General features: G+C 42.3%; 1 protein-coding gene across 1 annotated transcript in view; it reads left to right on the top strand.

The window, feature by feature from the left end:
• The window catches only part of ZSWIM5 (zinc finger SWIM-type containing 5), a 122559-nt gene that overhangs the window by 97314 nt on the left and 10213 nt on the right, over window positions 1–15032 (top strand). The window contains exons 6-11 of the mRNA XM_037069627.1: window positions 2527–2703; window positions 6907–7053; window positions 7588–7725; window positions 9106–9366; window positions 9584–9719; window positions 10567–10724. Of these exons, the coding sequence (XP_036925522.1) occupies window positions 2527–2703; window positions 6907–7053; window positions 7588–7725; window positions 9106–9366; window positions 9584–9719; window positions 10567–10724 (1017 nt within the window). The remainder of the gene's footprint in view (window positions 1–2526; window positions 2704–6906; window positions 7054–7587; window positions 7726–9105; window positions 9367–9583; window positions 9720–10566; window positions 10725–15032) is intronic.

Below are 15032 nucleotides of genomic sequence, written 5' to 3'. Positions count from 1 at the left end.
TCTATCTGGGAGAAAGCTGTCCCCCAGCTCTCACCTTGGTGCCTGACACTTCAGTTTTTCCCTGTCTACCACTGGTACCTTTCAAGCTGTTCCCCTCCCTACTGCTGAAGCTCAGAGGGAGTGAGTCAGAGTAAGTCCATGTGTGGGTTCTTTAAGAGGAACTGCTTGGGACTCCAGAAGTTTCTTCCACCAACTCAATCCCCGCTGATTTTTGCAGCCAGTAGTTATGGGGCTTTATGTACCTGGCACTGGAACTCTGGAGGCCCTGGTGTGTAGCTGGGACTCCTTGCTCCTGAGATTTCCCTCCGGAATTTTTATCCACCATCATTACATTGTTTTAATAATCATCAATATACTAACAATTTCCAAATTTATACCTACTGCTTAGAGTTTTTCTCTCATCTCCAGACTTTATGTTCAATTGCCTTTCATTTTCTCTCCTTATATGGCCATTCAGTAGGATTTCTAAATCCCTCAACCCCCACCCCAACCTGCTCTTCCTGCAGTCTTCCCTGTCTCTAACATGGTAAGTGTGTCTTAAAAACCTTGGAGTCTCACTTGAATTTTCCCTTTTTCTCTCAGATCTAACCCATGAGCAAATCCTGTTGCCTCTACTTTCAGAATATATCAAGAATCCCTCTACTGTCTCACCGCCACTGTTTATTACTCTGGCCGAGTTACCATCATATTTCACAAATCACATATTTCATCATATTTCAGCCTCCTGATAGCTCCTCTTGCATCTGCCCTTCTGCCTTATAGTCTGTTCTCAATACTGCTTCCAGTCAGCCTTTTAAAATGCAAGTTACATCATATACCTTCAACAGCTCAAAGCCCTCCAGTGGCTTCTCGTCTTACTCAGAAAGCCAAAGTCATTTGTCACTCATGGCCTGCAACGCCCTCATGATCTGGCTCCCTAGTGTCTATCTGGCCTGATCTCCTGTAATTTCCTGGCTTGCTCATTCCATTCCAAGTACACTGGCCTCTTTGCTGTCCGCAAACCCTCCAGATATTTAATCACCTTAGGATCTCAGCACTTGATGTTCCTTTTGCCTGGAATGCTCTTCCCTTAGTCATGTCCTGCCTTTAGTTCCTTCAGGTCTCTGCTCAGATGCGGCCAGTCTATACAAAACAATTATTCCCACCTAACACCATCTTGCCTTTCTCCATAACTCTGCTCTCGTATTTTCTATAGTATTTATAACCATCTGATATATATTTATTTATACACCTCTTCCCATTTGAAGGTAAAGATCCATAAAGGCAGGGACTTTGTGTATCTTCAGCACCTAGAACAGTTTATTCTATGTGGTAGGCACTCAGTTTTTGCTAACTTAATGAATTATAAAACATATGGGGAACCTAATCCCTACTGTGGGCTCAACAGATCCACAGTGGAGTCTCTTCAGCAGGACAGGGGCTTAGACTGCAGGCAATAGAAGGATCCTTGTGCTTCTACTGAGGGACAACATGAAGGAGAAGCAATTTCAGTAAATACTGTCACTGCTATTCTCATTTAATTCTCTGAGCCCATACTCTGTGAAATGTATCAAATTCTGAAGAGATGATTAGATTCCAAGGACTTTTGCTTAGTGGATGAATATGTTAATTTCTTTCATGTTCAGTCTGAATCTTCTGACTTTCCCTCCCAATTATTTTGCATACAGTCAGTAGATGCTCACTTTATTTAGGCATCTCTGGAAACATCTGTACAGTACTTCAGTTCTTTATCCTAAAATAGTTTCAACTGCCCTTAATTTGGCAGAGAGCTAGTTAAATACTCTTTTACGCTTTTTTATATTTCCTTAAATGTCATTTCCATGAGTCTTCCTATAGCTACAGTTTATGACAGTGTACCTTCTACTTGATCTTTCTACCCACCATTCTTAAGAATTGAGCCTCACTTGTCTGTTGTTATGATTTTCCTGCAGCTTTTTTTCTGGGGAAAAAATGGCATGGTAAGACTCTAATGGGAAAAGAAGTTAATTAGTCTTTTGTCAGCATCAGATTTTCTTATTGGAGAACAAGGCTGTAAGCCCACAGTTATCAGTGTGGTAAAGATACCAGCATACACAGGGCTTCAGCTCTTTTTTTTCCCCAGCTTTTAATATGAATTTCATGGAAGCCCTCCGTCTGATAAGGGCTGTGCTGTAAATGGGACAGGCTCTGGATTGACTAGATTAATTACCTAACTACTTCTCTCTTCCTCTGGCTTCTATAGATGCAGTTTGTATCCTCGTAATTGAGCAGCGGAACACCACTGTTCCTCCTCTCTTCAATGTGGCTCTGGGTCCTAGGAGATACTGGTTTTCTGTAAGAAGCACAAAGGCAGCCATAGATCTCTGTAGGAAAGATCTTCCCATAGAGGGCAGAGATGCACTAAAAGCTGCCCAATAAACAAGTATCACAACAAACACTCAGGCAGAGTGGCTGCTCTCACCAACCCACCCTCCCACCCTGAAGAAGGCAGGATTTGGAGCATCAGATCGCCTATCATTGAACTGCTGCATTTCTTTCTTTCCCCAGACTCCTTACCCAGACCAAGACGAACAGTGTTTACTAGAGCCATCGAGGGCCGTGAATTGCATTGGCAAGACAGCCACCTACAGCGAATAATTAACAGTGATGTATATGTAGCTCCTGCCTGTCAGCAGGAAAGTGAGAGACTGCTCTTTAATTCCCAAGGCCAGCCACTGTGGCTTGGTAAGTGTACCACTCCTCTACTCTAAGACTTTTGGAGCCCAATTTCAACTCTGGGCTCGAATGAGACATCTGCATTGGTACCAGACACAAGTACAATTTGGACAGTCTTCTTGCAAATCTTTGGGGCCTTGACTTGGGCCTCAGTACTTATGTGAAGCCTAAGCCTTTGACATATGTACTCAACTGAGGTACAATAATCTCAAATAGAGGAATTTATATTCTGTATCCTAAATTTTGGGAGTTGAAAGGTAGTACTCAAAGAGTAATACCAAAACTATTAGACATCCGTTCACAGGCTCTCTTAGTCAACATTTACTGAGCAAATTATAATCAGCTTTGAAATGATGTCTTGCTGAAAAGGCACTATGTTTGACACAAATTACCTGGTGCTTTTTGCTTCATTTCACTTAGTGTAGCCTTCATTTTTTCATCTAATTTGCAATTAAAACCAACCAATTCTGTGAGCATCCTGATCACCAGTGTTCTGAATTGTGCATCTGATAGGTTGGATATCTCTTGGTCACTTAGAAGTATTGGCTCTGGGACTTTGAGCTATTTTCTGTTTGAGCCATAATGTTTTGGTCTGGTCATGCCTGTTACATAGTGAGAGCCGGAGCCGTAGGTGTTCACCAGGGCAGGGCAACCCAGTGGCTGGGTTGTGATGCTGTATGTGGGGGCAGGGTCAGAAAGGGAGCAATGGTGTTTGTTCCACTCTCTCTCTCTCTCTCTCTCAAATTCTGGTCCCCTCTGCCGCTTCCCACAAGCAAATTGGGCCCTTCTGGTGCTGGTTCCCGGGTGTGTGGGCTTGTGTATGTTCTAAGACCCTGTGGGTCTCTCCAGCGAATTCTCCCGTGAGCCTGGGAGCCTCTCCCGGCACCTCAATCCCCGAAAGTTTCTCCAGTCGGTGCTTTTAGGCTTTAATTCCTATCACTAGAGCCCTTGGTTGCACGGTCTGTCTCACCTCTTGTTCCTTTGCCTGGTTTATCTGCGTGCGAATGTGTGACTGCAGTCAGCCAGCCACCTTGCACCCTCACTAAGTATTCCCATTGCCACCCCATGCCTGGGATCTGCCAGCTGCTGCCTATGTGCCCGGGTCCCTCCTGCTGCTTTTTCCTGCCACAACCCCTCTCTGCCAGCTGCCGACTCTACCCCTCTTACCGGTCTGGATGAATGGTTCCTTGTTGTTGGACTTCCATACAGTTCAATTTTCTGTCTGTTTTGGTTGTGTTTTTAACTCTAAATCTTTGTTGTCCTTAAACTTGGTTGTACGAGGAGGTACAGTGTTTCCACCTACACCTCCATCTTGGCCAGAAGTCTGATCTGTTTTGTTTCTTCCGTAAGTCCCTTTAACATTTCATATAATACTGGCTTTGTGGTGATGAACTCCTTTAGCTTTTTCTTATTTGGGAAACTCTTTATCCATCCTTTGATTCTAAATAATGGCTTTGCTGGGTAGAGTAACCTTGGTTGTAGGTCCTTGCTTTTTTCATCACTTTGAATAATTCTTGCCAATACCTTCTGGCCTGCAAAGTTTATGTTCAGAAATCAGCTGACAGTCTTATAGGAGCTCCCTCGTAAATAACTATCTGTTTTTTCTCTTTCTGCTTTTAAAATTCTCTCTTTAACTTTTACATTTTAATTATGATGTGTCTTGATGTGGGCCTCTTTGGGTTCATGTTGTTTGGGACTCTCTACACTTTCTTGATTTGTATGTCTATTTCCTTTACCAGGTTAAGAAAGTTTTCTGTCATTATTTTTTAAAATAGATTTCCAATTTCTTGCTCTCTCTCTTCTCTTTCAGGCATCACCATGATGTGGATTTTGGAATACTTGAAGTTGTTTCACAGGCTCCTTACACTATCCTCATTTTTTTTTCTGTTCTGATTGGTTGTTTTTGCTTCCTTATGTTCCAAATCATTGATCTTATTCTCAGCTTCATCCACTCTACTGTTGTTTCCTTGTAAATTGTTCTTTATTTCAATTATTATATTCTTCATTTCTGGCTGGATCTCTTTTATACTGTTGAGGTCCTCACTAAGTTCCTTGAGCACCCTTATTAACTAGTGTTTTGAACTCTACATCTGATAGATTGCTTATTATCATTTTGATTAGTTCTTTTTCTGGAGCTTTGTTCTGTTCTTTCATTTAAGATGTGTTTCTTTATCTCCTCATTTTGGCAGCCTCCCTGTGTTTGTTTCTATGTATCAGGTAGAGTTGCTACACCTCCTGGATTTGATAGTGTGGCCTAATACAGAAGGTATCCTATAGGGTCCACTGACAGAGCCTCCTCACTCACTCAAGCTGTGCACTCCAGGTGTGCCCCTCTATTTGGGCTGTGTACACCATCCTCTTTAAGTTGAGCCTTGATTGCTGTTAGAACATCAGTGGGAGGCATTTACCCTGAGGCTGAGCAGCTGCAAGGACTGGCTCTGTCCACTGACCTCCAACCACTGTGGAGGGTGATCTGTGCTGGGACCTACCCCACAGAGCTGGACTTACTTCAGCAGGACTCTGGTTGCTGCAGAGTCCACCCCTTGAGTATGTCACTTGTGGAAGTGGTTAGGTGGTGCTTCAATGTGGTCTGAAGCTGTCTACTGGGTGTGCTGGCTCAGGGGCCCTTTTGGGAGGTTTTTCCATTTGCATCGAAAAGCTATTGGAGGCAGCTGAGGTGGGACCATAAATTGGGTGTGCCAGGGTCTCAGGGAATCACCAGGGTAGGGCAAACAATGTGAGCCAGGTTGATGGAGTCTCAGAGATGGCCCCCACCTGCCAGTTCTCTGGGGAGAGGGCTCAGAAAAGGAACAGTGGCCTCTGCCAGCACTTCCCTCTGGGAGAAAGCTGCCTCCTAGCTCTTCCCCTGATGCTGGACAATTTATTTTCTCCCCCTATGTCTCTGGTTCCTTTCAAGCTGCTGTCCACACACTGGAGCTCAGAGGGAGCTAAGTTAACTTGAGTCCAAGTTAGTCTACTCATGGGCCCTTTAAGAGGAACCACCTGGGACTTCGGTAGCTTCCATTTCATGCTGATTTTTGCAGCCAGACGTTATGGGGACTTCTTTTCCCAGCACTGAAACCCTGGGCTGGGAGAAGCTGGTTTGGGCCTGAAATCCCTTGCTCCTCAGGAGACCTCTACAACCAAAATATACCTCCCGATTTTTGTCTGACACACTTGGGTGTGGGACCAGTCTGTTCCACATTTCCACCCTTCCTACCAGTCTCATGTGGCTTCTTTTTCAGTTTTCTAGTTGTTAATCTTTCATTCAGCTCAGTTTTAGGTGGTTCTGAATGGTGATTGTTCTGTAGTTTAGTTGACATTTTGTGTGATTGTAGAAGGATGCGAGTACCATGTTTACCTATACCACATCTAAAAAAAATCATGAAATAAACCATAAATCTCATTATAATCATTTGCCCATTATAGCCTTTAGTAATCCTCCATTATCTCTAAGATAAACCCAAACTCCTTAGTACGGCATTCGAAGCTCTTTACATTCCAGATTCTCCCTTTCCAGGCTATCTCTAGCCATATAGCCAACCCCCTACACAGAACTATTTGTCATACTCTGAAGATGCTATGTAAATACTTTTTATACTTTTACTAATATGCCTTTGCTTGTGTATTCCCTTTACCAGGAATGCCTTTTCTTTGATTCTCTACCTATTTAAAATCTTACTTGTCCAACAAAGTGCAGCTCAAATATTATTTTCTCTATGTATATATTTCTATTATATCATTTCTTTTTTACTGTTTTATATGGTCTGTTTGTGTAACATTTTTTAGCTTTTTGAAGGAACTGACCATTTCTTATTTGTCTTTGTACTTTGTTTACCCATATACTACCTGGAATATGACAAGTTCTCAGAAAATGTAGGATTAATAAATGAATGAGGTCTCTCCCTTTCAGGAGTTAGTTGCTATGTCTACTGAGTTCTAATAGTGCATGTTCACAAAGAGGTACAACATTTCATTATCCTAGTTGTGTGTCCCTTTCTACTCTGCATCCTGAGGTTTCAAGGCAGCTCTTTAAAGGTAATGCTTGTGACTTACTCAACTTTATATCCTTAAAAGATAAAATATAGTTTCTGGTACACCATAGATGTCAGGTTGAATTAGAGGAACTGAACAGGGCACAAACTCTCTTTCTCAAGCACAAATCTTCCTGATTTGAAAAGATAACTCAACCAAAATGTTTTCTCCTGGTAGAACATGTGCCTACAGCCTGTGCTCGAGTTGATGCCTTGCGTTCCCATGGTTATCCAAAAGAGGCCCTCAGACTCACCGTGGCCATTATCAATACTCTGAGATTGCAGCAACAACGGCAGCTGGAAATCTACAAGCATCAGAAGAAAGGTACAATGATTAGGAGACATACTAACTCTTAGGCTCTTCGGAGCCATCTTAACTCCTTAGGTGATGGCTGATGAGGATCCTCGGGGACTGCCAGGGGTAATACTTAATTTTCACTAAGTTTCATGGTGTGGCAGAGTCTAGTGGATTCCAGATCATTCTGTCTGTTATGTGGAATGCCTCACTTTACCTCTGTGAATCTTTGTCTATAAAATGGGAATAATAATGCCAGCATGCCTCCCTCAGAGGACAGTTGGAAGGCCCACTAAGACCTGACATGAGGAGACCCTTTTAAAACTGTAAAGCTGTATCTACTTATGTTGTGCCAGCAGATAACCTAACTGTAGACCACAAGTCCTTGTAGCTGGCTGAAAAGCCTATGACCAGTCCTATCAACCCAAGGCAAGACAATGAGGGAAACTTTCTCTGAGTCTCAGGGCCAAGTCCTGAAAGAGACTATGATCATGGAGACCCAGGCAGGGATAGACAGCCATGTGTCTCCATTACTCTCTAAAACTTTGACTTGCTTGTTTCCAGAACTGTTGCAAAGAGGAACCACAACCATCACAAACCTGGAAGGCTGGGTGGGCCACCCCCTGGATCCTATTGGCTGCCTCTTTCTTACTTTAACTGAGGCCTGTCGCCTGAATGATGATAGCTATCTGGAAGTGTCAGGTATGGGGGTCAGCCTGAGGCAAGCCGGAATTATCCATGGTAACACTCTCCTCCCTGCCACATCTATTCTACCCTTCCTGTAGCTTTTTTTTCTCATCGAAACTGTACCTACCTTCCTTAGTCTTCCTCTCTTTCTTACCTTTCTTTCCCACCCTGTGAACTAGCTCCCTCCTACTCTCACATTTTACCTTGCCACCTTCCTTTGCTCCTTTTACTTCCCATGAATCTCTGAAGAGTGTGATCCAAGGGAAGCAAAGGGTAGAGATACTTCAGGAGTCAGAGGCCACATCCTTGGAGCAGTCTGGAAGTGGGAAAAACCTTGCTTCTATCAAGAGTGTGTGTATCCCTTGCAATTGTATAATATTCTCATGTTTCCTTTCTTTCTCATGATGGTTGTGTACCAATTTTATAAATGAGAAATAGAAGAGAAGTAACTCAATAGACTCTCAAAGTAGCAAGGACTAGAGATAAAATTGGTTCTTCTCTCATTTATGCCATTACTATATTGTACATCTACACCTATTATAGTATTTAGCACACTGCATTTCACTTTGTTTACAAGTGAATATCTCTTATTAGGCTGTCAGGACCTCAAAAGTAGAAATTATGACTGACTTATCTTCATGATCCCAGCACTTAGTGTAATACCTCCCATTTAATAGTCTTCTATAAATACCTACCAGGTGAATGAAAGGGAAAAGGAAACAAACCAAGACTCTGACTTTTAAATCTGTGCTTTATTCCTGAAACTTTGAACCCAGAGGTGGACCATATAAAGTAATAATAACATAGACGTTGTGTTATAAAAGTAATAGCTTAGATGGGTGGAGTCAGATTTATCTTGGTGGAGATACAAGGGGCGGCCCCATCCAAGCTAGGGCTGCCCTTATCCTCTTTGTATCCCTTAAACGGGAGCCACAATCTTTGGTCTGTTTCATCCGCACGGTGACACATCTGCAAAGCCTGAGGTTGCACTTGGGATTTATTCACCACTGACATATACTTAACTCCTTCAGTACACCAGACCCTGGAAATAGCTAGAGAATAAGTCTCTTGCCTTTAAGATGCTCACACTCTAGTGAAAGAGACAGACACAAAAACAAATAATTATGGTATTACATAATGTGCTATCAAAAGATTGGTACAAGATTTTTATATTTCCCCATCTTCAACTGGCCCAAACATATATTAGGAAGGAGCTGGGAGTCTTTGTGGCTCTGTGTAAACTTTTTTCAGTATATTTTCCTTACTGCTATGGGATTCTGACTCAGCTTCCCTGTTATAACTGTTGACCAAGCTGAATTCCAAAGTGGGAGGGAGAGACAAGCAGATGAATCCATGGGGCCCGACTTAAGGAATCTGGTGACCTGTTGCCCTCAGATGTGAATGAAAGCAGACCCCCTGTGTACCAGCATGTACCCATGGCAGCAGGCTGCCCAAACAGCAGTGAGTCCTACCTGTCACTGGCCTTGGAAGTTGCTCTGATGGGGATGGGTCAACAGAGGGTGATGCCTGAAGGCCTCTACGCACAGGACAAGGTGTGCCGTAATGAGGAGCAGCTCCTGAGTCGACTCCAGGAGCTGCAGCTGGACGATGCATTAGTGCAAACACTGCAGAAACAGTGCATCTTACTCCTGGAAGGTAAGTAGAGAAGGGGCTTTCGTCACAGTGTCTTTAACCTATGACTCTGGGGGACCCTCTGTAATAATAGAGCATGGGTACAGAAACATTTTTGGCATTAAAGTGTGCTGAAGGTTCCCATGGCTAGCAAACATGTGTGGGATCCTAGGGCTCAAGTCTAGGCTGGCCAATAGAAGCATGCAGATAAATGACTGTCTGGCTTATCTTCTTCCTACAGGAGGCCCCTTCAGTGGTCTGGGAGAAGTCATTCACCGAGAGAGTGTTCCCATGCATACCTTTGCCAAGTATTTGTTCTCAGCTCTGCTGCCTCATGATCCAGACCTGTCTTACAAATTAGCCTTACGTGCCATGAGGTGGGTAGCCCTTTCCCAGCCCAGTTGCCTCCATCAAAGCACAAGTCTCTGATGCTCTTTTTCTTTGTTTATCTCACTTGTATCACTTTCCTTCTTTGTCTATTCCACTGGACCTGCTACCAAGCCTGCCCTAAAATGGCTTAGGCATTTTCATCTGATCTAGAATTTCTATCTGGGATGCGTTGCTGGTGACCCACTTGGCTCCCTGGCTATACTCTTGGTGGGTCATCTGAGGAAGCCCCTCAGTTTTTAGTAGATATGGAGTACCCATGACCTTAGTATTTCTGTTCTGGGGCCAGTTAGACACCCTGGGAAGGGGTTTGAACCCTTCCATAGTTCAACTGAGTCATGGTTCCCAGGAACAGATCACCAGATATACAGGGGAGACAGAACTAAGTCTTTCTGTGCCAAGACGTGAGAACAATGAGCTCTGGGCACCTTGTTCCCAAACTAGAATAGGATCCTTGGTTCAAGCAGGTGGACCTCAAGGATGCAGCAGACCGTACAGAAGACTTTTTAGTTAGACCATAAGGTTGAGGGAGCTTCTCATCTCAATCAGAAAAGAGCTGCTCAGGACTCCTTGGCATGTATTTCTTATACTTAAAAAATAATCTTAAGGCTCTTGAACTGCCTTTCATATCCATTACAGTGACTGTTCAGCTTGATTTCTACAAGTACCCAAGCACTCACTTCATATAGAGAACAGTACCCGAGATTTTAAAATCTTCAAAGTTCTTAGTTAACCATTTCCTACTCATTTATTACCCTGCAAAAATAAGCTTTTCTAAGACAACTCAGAATGTCAAGGATCTGAATGGTAGCTAATGACTCTCCCTGGGTCTTCTAGGTTACCTGTTTTAGAAAACTCAATTTCTCCAGGCGACACTTCCCACCCTCACCATGTGGTGTCTGTGGTGCCCAGCCGTTACCCTCGCTGGTTCACACTTGGACACTTGGAATCACAGCAGTGTGAACTGGCCTCCACCATGCTGACTGCTGCCAAAGGTGAGCACAGATAGACCCTAGCCTTCAGCACTCCCACTGTGTCAGCCCTGTCAGGGCCCTGTCATGGGCGTGGCCTGCAGTCCCCTAAGGAAGAGAAGCTGATCACCCTCCCTTGACCTCTGGGATTGATAGGGATCCTCACTTTGATTGCTGCATTGAGAATGAGCACTTGGGTTCAGCCCAGAGTTTTGCCCTATTTAATGATTATAAGACCCCGAATACACAGAACAAGGTCATTTTTAAGGTAACTTCTAAATCTAAGCATCCATATGATAAAATCACTTTACCTTTCCAAGCCTCAGGTTCAAAAGCTATAAAATGAGGATCGTTGTCAATGACCTATGAGCCTCCATGGCCATTGGAAGATTCGGTGAAGTGATGACTATGATGGAGCTGCAAATCTCTCTACAGATATGACAGTTTGTGGTTTTTCCAAGGCCCTGGTCAAATAATAGGCAGCCAAAGCGACTCTCAGGCTTTCAAACTCATATACTCCCAGTTAGCTATGGAGGTTTCACCACAAAGAAAAATGAAAATAGCCCCCTGAGAAGCTATAATAAAATACTAGCTACCATGGACTATAAATGTTTTTCTGATACCAAGTAATATATGGATTTTTTAAAGTATTAAAAAATTTTTTTAGATTTTTATTTATTTTTAGAGAGGGGGAAGGGAAGGAGAAAGAAAGGGAGAGAAACATTAATCATTTGCCTCCTGCGTGCCCCCAGCAGGGAACCTGGCCCAGAACCCAGGCATGTGCCATGACTGGGAATCAAACTGGTGACCTTCTGGTTCACAGGCCAGCACTCAGTCCACTGAGCCACACCAGTCAGAGCTCAAAGCATTTTTTTATTAAAATACCTTTATGTTGTATCTTACTGCCCCAAAAATGCATGCTCACTTTAGAAAAGGTGGAGTGATATAGAAATTATTGGTAAAGCAGCACAAAAATTGAACAAAAGCTATAACTAGGCAGTTTACAGAATAATGGATATAGATGACATAAACAATTAAAATGCCTGGCTTCACTTGAGAAATACAAATTAAAATTATGCTAGGATAACATTTTTTAACCAATCTTATTGGCAAACCTGAACAAATTTGATAATAGGCATCTATGCAGGGAGTGGTGGTGGCAGTGGCCTGGCATGGAGTGGCAGATTCCGAATAAAATGACAAGGATGACTGCAGATCAAGATGCTCAGTGGGCCTCAAGCACAAGATATGGCCGGGCGGGGGCACTATACCAAGGCATATCATTAAGAAATTGCTTAAAACCAGTGATTTAAAAAAAAACTCTCACTTAAAAGCAACTAGGGGAAATAGAAGACATATTACATACAAAGGACAAATGACAAGGATAAGCCCTGGCTGATGTGGCTCAGTGGATTGAGGGACAATCCACTGAAAGGGATTGTGAACTGAAAGGTTGCAGGTTTGATTACCAGTCGGGGCACATGTCTGGGTTGCAGGCCAGGTCCCTGGTTGGGGTCATGCAAGAGGTAACAGATCAATGTATCTCTTGGAAGCTGTGTAAGCCAGAAGATAGTAGGAGAAAAAAAGAATACTTTATAAAAAACTATCAACCTAGAATTCTATACCAGTGAAAATATCTTTTGAACACAAAGGTGAAATAATCTTTTTTAGAAGATCACAAATGAATTACAAATCAATAATAAAAAGTTACCTGGAAAATCCACCAAAATTTTGGAAATTAAATCACATACTTCCATACAACTTACTGGACAAAGGAAGAAAAACCACAAGAAAATTAGAAAATGTTTTCAACAATAAAAATGAAAGCACAACATATCAAAGTTTGTGGAATGCAGCTAATGCTTACTTAGAAGCAATATTTAGCACTAAATGCCTGTCTTTGAAGAGAAGAAAGGTTTCAAATGAGTGATCTCCGCTTCTACCTTAAGAAACCAAAAAGAACGCGGGCCTGCGAACCAGATGATTGCGGTTCGATTCCCAGTCAGGGCACATGCCTGGGTTGCAGGCCAGTTCCTGGCAGGGGTCAGTTCCTGGCAGGGGTCAGTTCCCAGCAGGGCATGCACGAGAAGCAACCATACATTGATGTTTCTCTCCCTCTCTCCTTCCCTTCCCCTCTAAAGATAAATAAAATATTTTTTTAAAAAATTGTTTAAAAAAAAGAAACCAAAAAGAAGAAGAAGAGCAAATGATACCTAAAGTAAGCAAAAGAAAGGAAATAAAGATCAGAGCATAAATCAGTGAAATAGAATATAGAAAAACTGAAGAGAAAATCAGTGAAACCAAAAGCTGTTTCTTTGGAAAGAAAAATAAAATTGAAATCTGTCCAGATGATCAAGGAAAAAAAGGAGACAAAAATTACCAATATCAAGATTGAGGAAGGTGACAACAAATTTTAAAGACATTAAATGAGGTGATAAGGGAATATTGTGAACAGTTATATGCCAATAAATTCAATAACATAAATGAAATGGACTAATTCCTTGAAAGATACAAACTACCAAAGTTCACTCAAGAATAAATTAAAATGAGCTAGCTGTATCCCCAAAAGAATTGAAAACATAGCCTCCAACAGCTACTTGTACAGCAGTGTTCATAGCAGTACTATTCACAGTAACCAAAAGTTGGGAATAACTCATGTTCATCAACAGACTAATGGATAAAGAAAATGTGATACATACATTCATGGCACTGGATGGGTTACTCAGTTGGTTAGAGCATCATCCCTATATGCCAAGATTGTAAGTTCAATCCCTAGTCAGGACACATGCAAGAATCAACCAATGAACGTGTAAATAATTTTTTTAATATATTTTATTGATTATACCATTACAGTTGTTCTATTCCCCCCCTTCAATCCCCTCCATCCGCACACTCCCTCCCACACCATTCTCCCCCCCTTAGTTTATAACCACGTGTCTCAAGTTCTTTAGATTCTATATTTCCCCCACTATTCTCGCCCTCCCCCTATCTATTTTCTACCTACCATCTATGCTATTTTCTGTGCCTTCTCCCCCTTTCTCCCCCTCCCACCCCCCTGTTGCTAACCCTCCGTGTGTTCTTCATTTCTATGGTTCCACTCCTGATCTAGCTGTCCTCTTGGTTTGCTTTTGTTTTAGGTGTGGTTGTTAATAACTGTGTGTTTGCTGTCCTTTCACTGTTAATATTTTTCATCTTCTTTTTCTTATATAAGTCCCTTTAGCGTTTCATATAATAAGGGCTTGGTGATGATGAACTCCTTGAACTTGACCTTATCTGAGAAGCACTTTATCTGTCCTTCCATTCTAAATGAAAGTTTTGCTGGATAAAGCAATCTTGGCTGTAGGTCTTCAGATAGATTCTTGATCCCTTGCTCACTCTCTTCACCTTCTGGTATTACCATAATGTGGCTATTGTCACACTAAAATGTTTCTTAAGCTCTTTTATATTTTTTATGATTCCTTTTTTTTGGGGGGGGGGGGAGTTCTGCCTGGGTGTGTTTTTTCTACCTTGTCTTCCAGATCACTGATTCGATCCTGTGCTTCATCTGACCTACTATTTATTCCTTCCAGTGTAGTATTTATTTCAGATATTGTATTCTTTTTTCTGACTAGTCCATTTTTATGGTTTCTATGTCGTTTTTCATGCTGCTGAGTATCCTTATAATCTTTACTCTAAACTTTCTAATAAATTGCTTGCCTCCATTTTATCTAGTACTACTTCTGATTCTCTTTTTCTTTCGTTTAAGGTCTATTTCTTTGTCTTCCCATTTTGGCTGCTGCTTTGTATTTTTTGCCTTAGTCATTAAACTAATCAGTGATATAGCCAGAATCTGTAATCAGCAGCCAGCTTAAGCACCACAGGGTGGGGCAGAGTAATTCCTTTAGGTGGGGCCTTGCTTTCCCTAGGCTGAAGCCACTTGGAGGAGAATACTCTGCCTGAGAAAGATGGCTTCTGCAGTGTGGGAGATGACTCAGCATAGAGATTCTGGAGTCTGTTGCTTCAGTTCTTGCCCCAGANGCTCCGCCTCTCTTACCATCCCCGTTGAACAGTTCGTAGTTGTTGGACTTCCGTATAATTCCGTTTTCTGGTCTTTGGGTGTGTCCTAGTTCTCCAAAACTTTGTTGTGTTCAAACTTGGTTGTGGGAGAAGGCACAGTGTTTCCACCTATGCCTCCATCTTGGTGGAAGTCACATGTAAATAATTGAAACAACAAATCAGTCTCTTCCTCTCTCTCCCCTACCCTTCCCCCCTTCCTCTCTATAAAATCAATAGGTCAGTTCTACAAGAAGATATACTAATCTTTAATGTGTGATCATCTCACAATAGCATCAA

The sequence above is a fragment of the Sturnira hondurensis genome, unplaced genomic scaffold, assembly GCF_014824575.4.
Source record: "Sturnira hondurensis isolate 20B ecotype Veracruz unplaced genomic scaffold, ASM1482457v3 Scaffold0018725, whole genome shotgun sequence".
NCBI lineage: Eukaryota > Metazoa > Chordata > Mammalia > Chiroptera > Phyllostomidae > Sturnira > Sturnira hondurensis.
The sequence above is the reverse complement of the archived record's forward strand: the minus strand, read 5'-3'. Positions and strand labels throughout refer to the sequence as shown.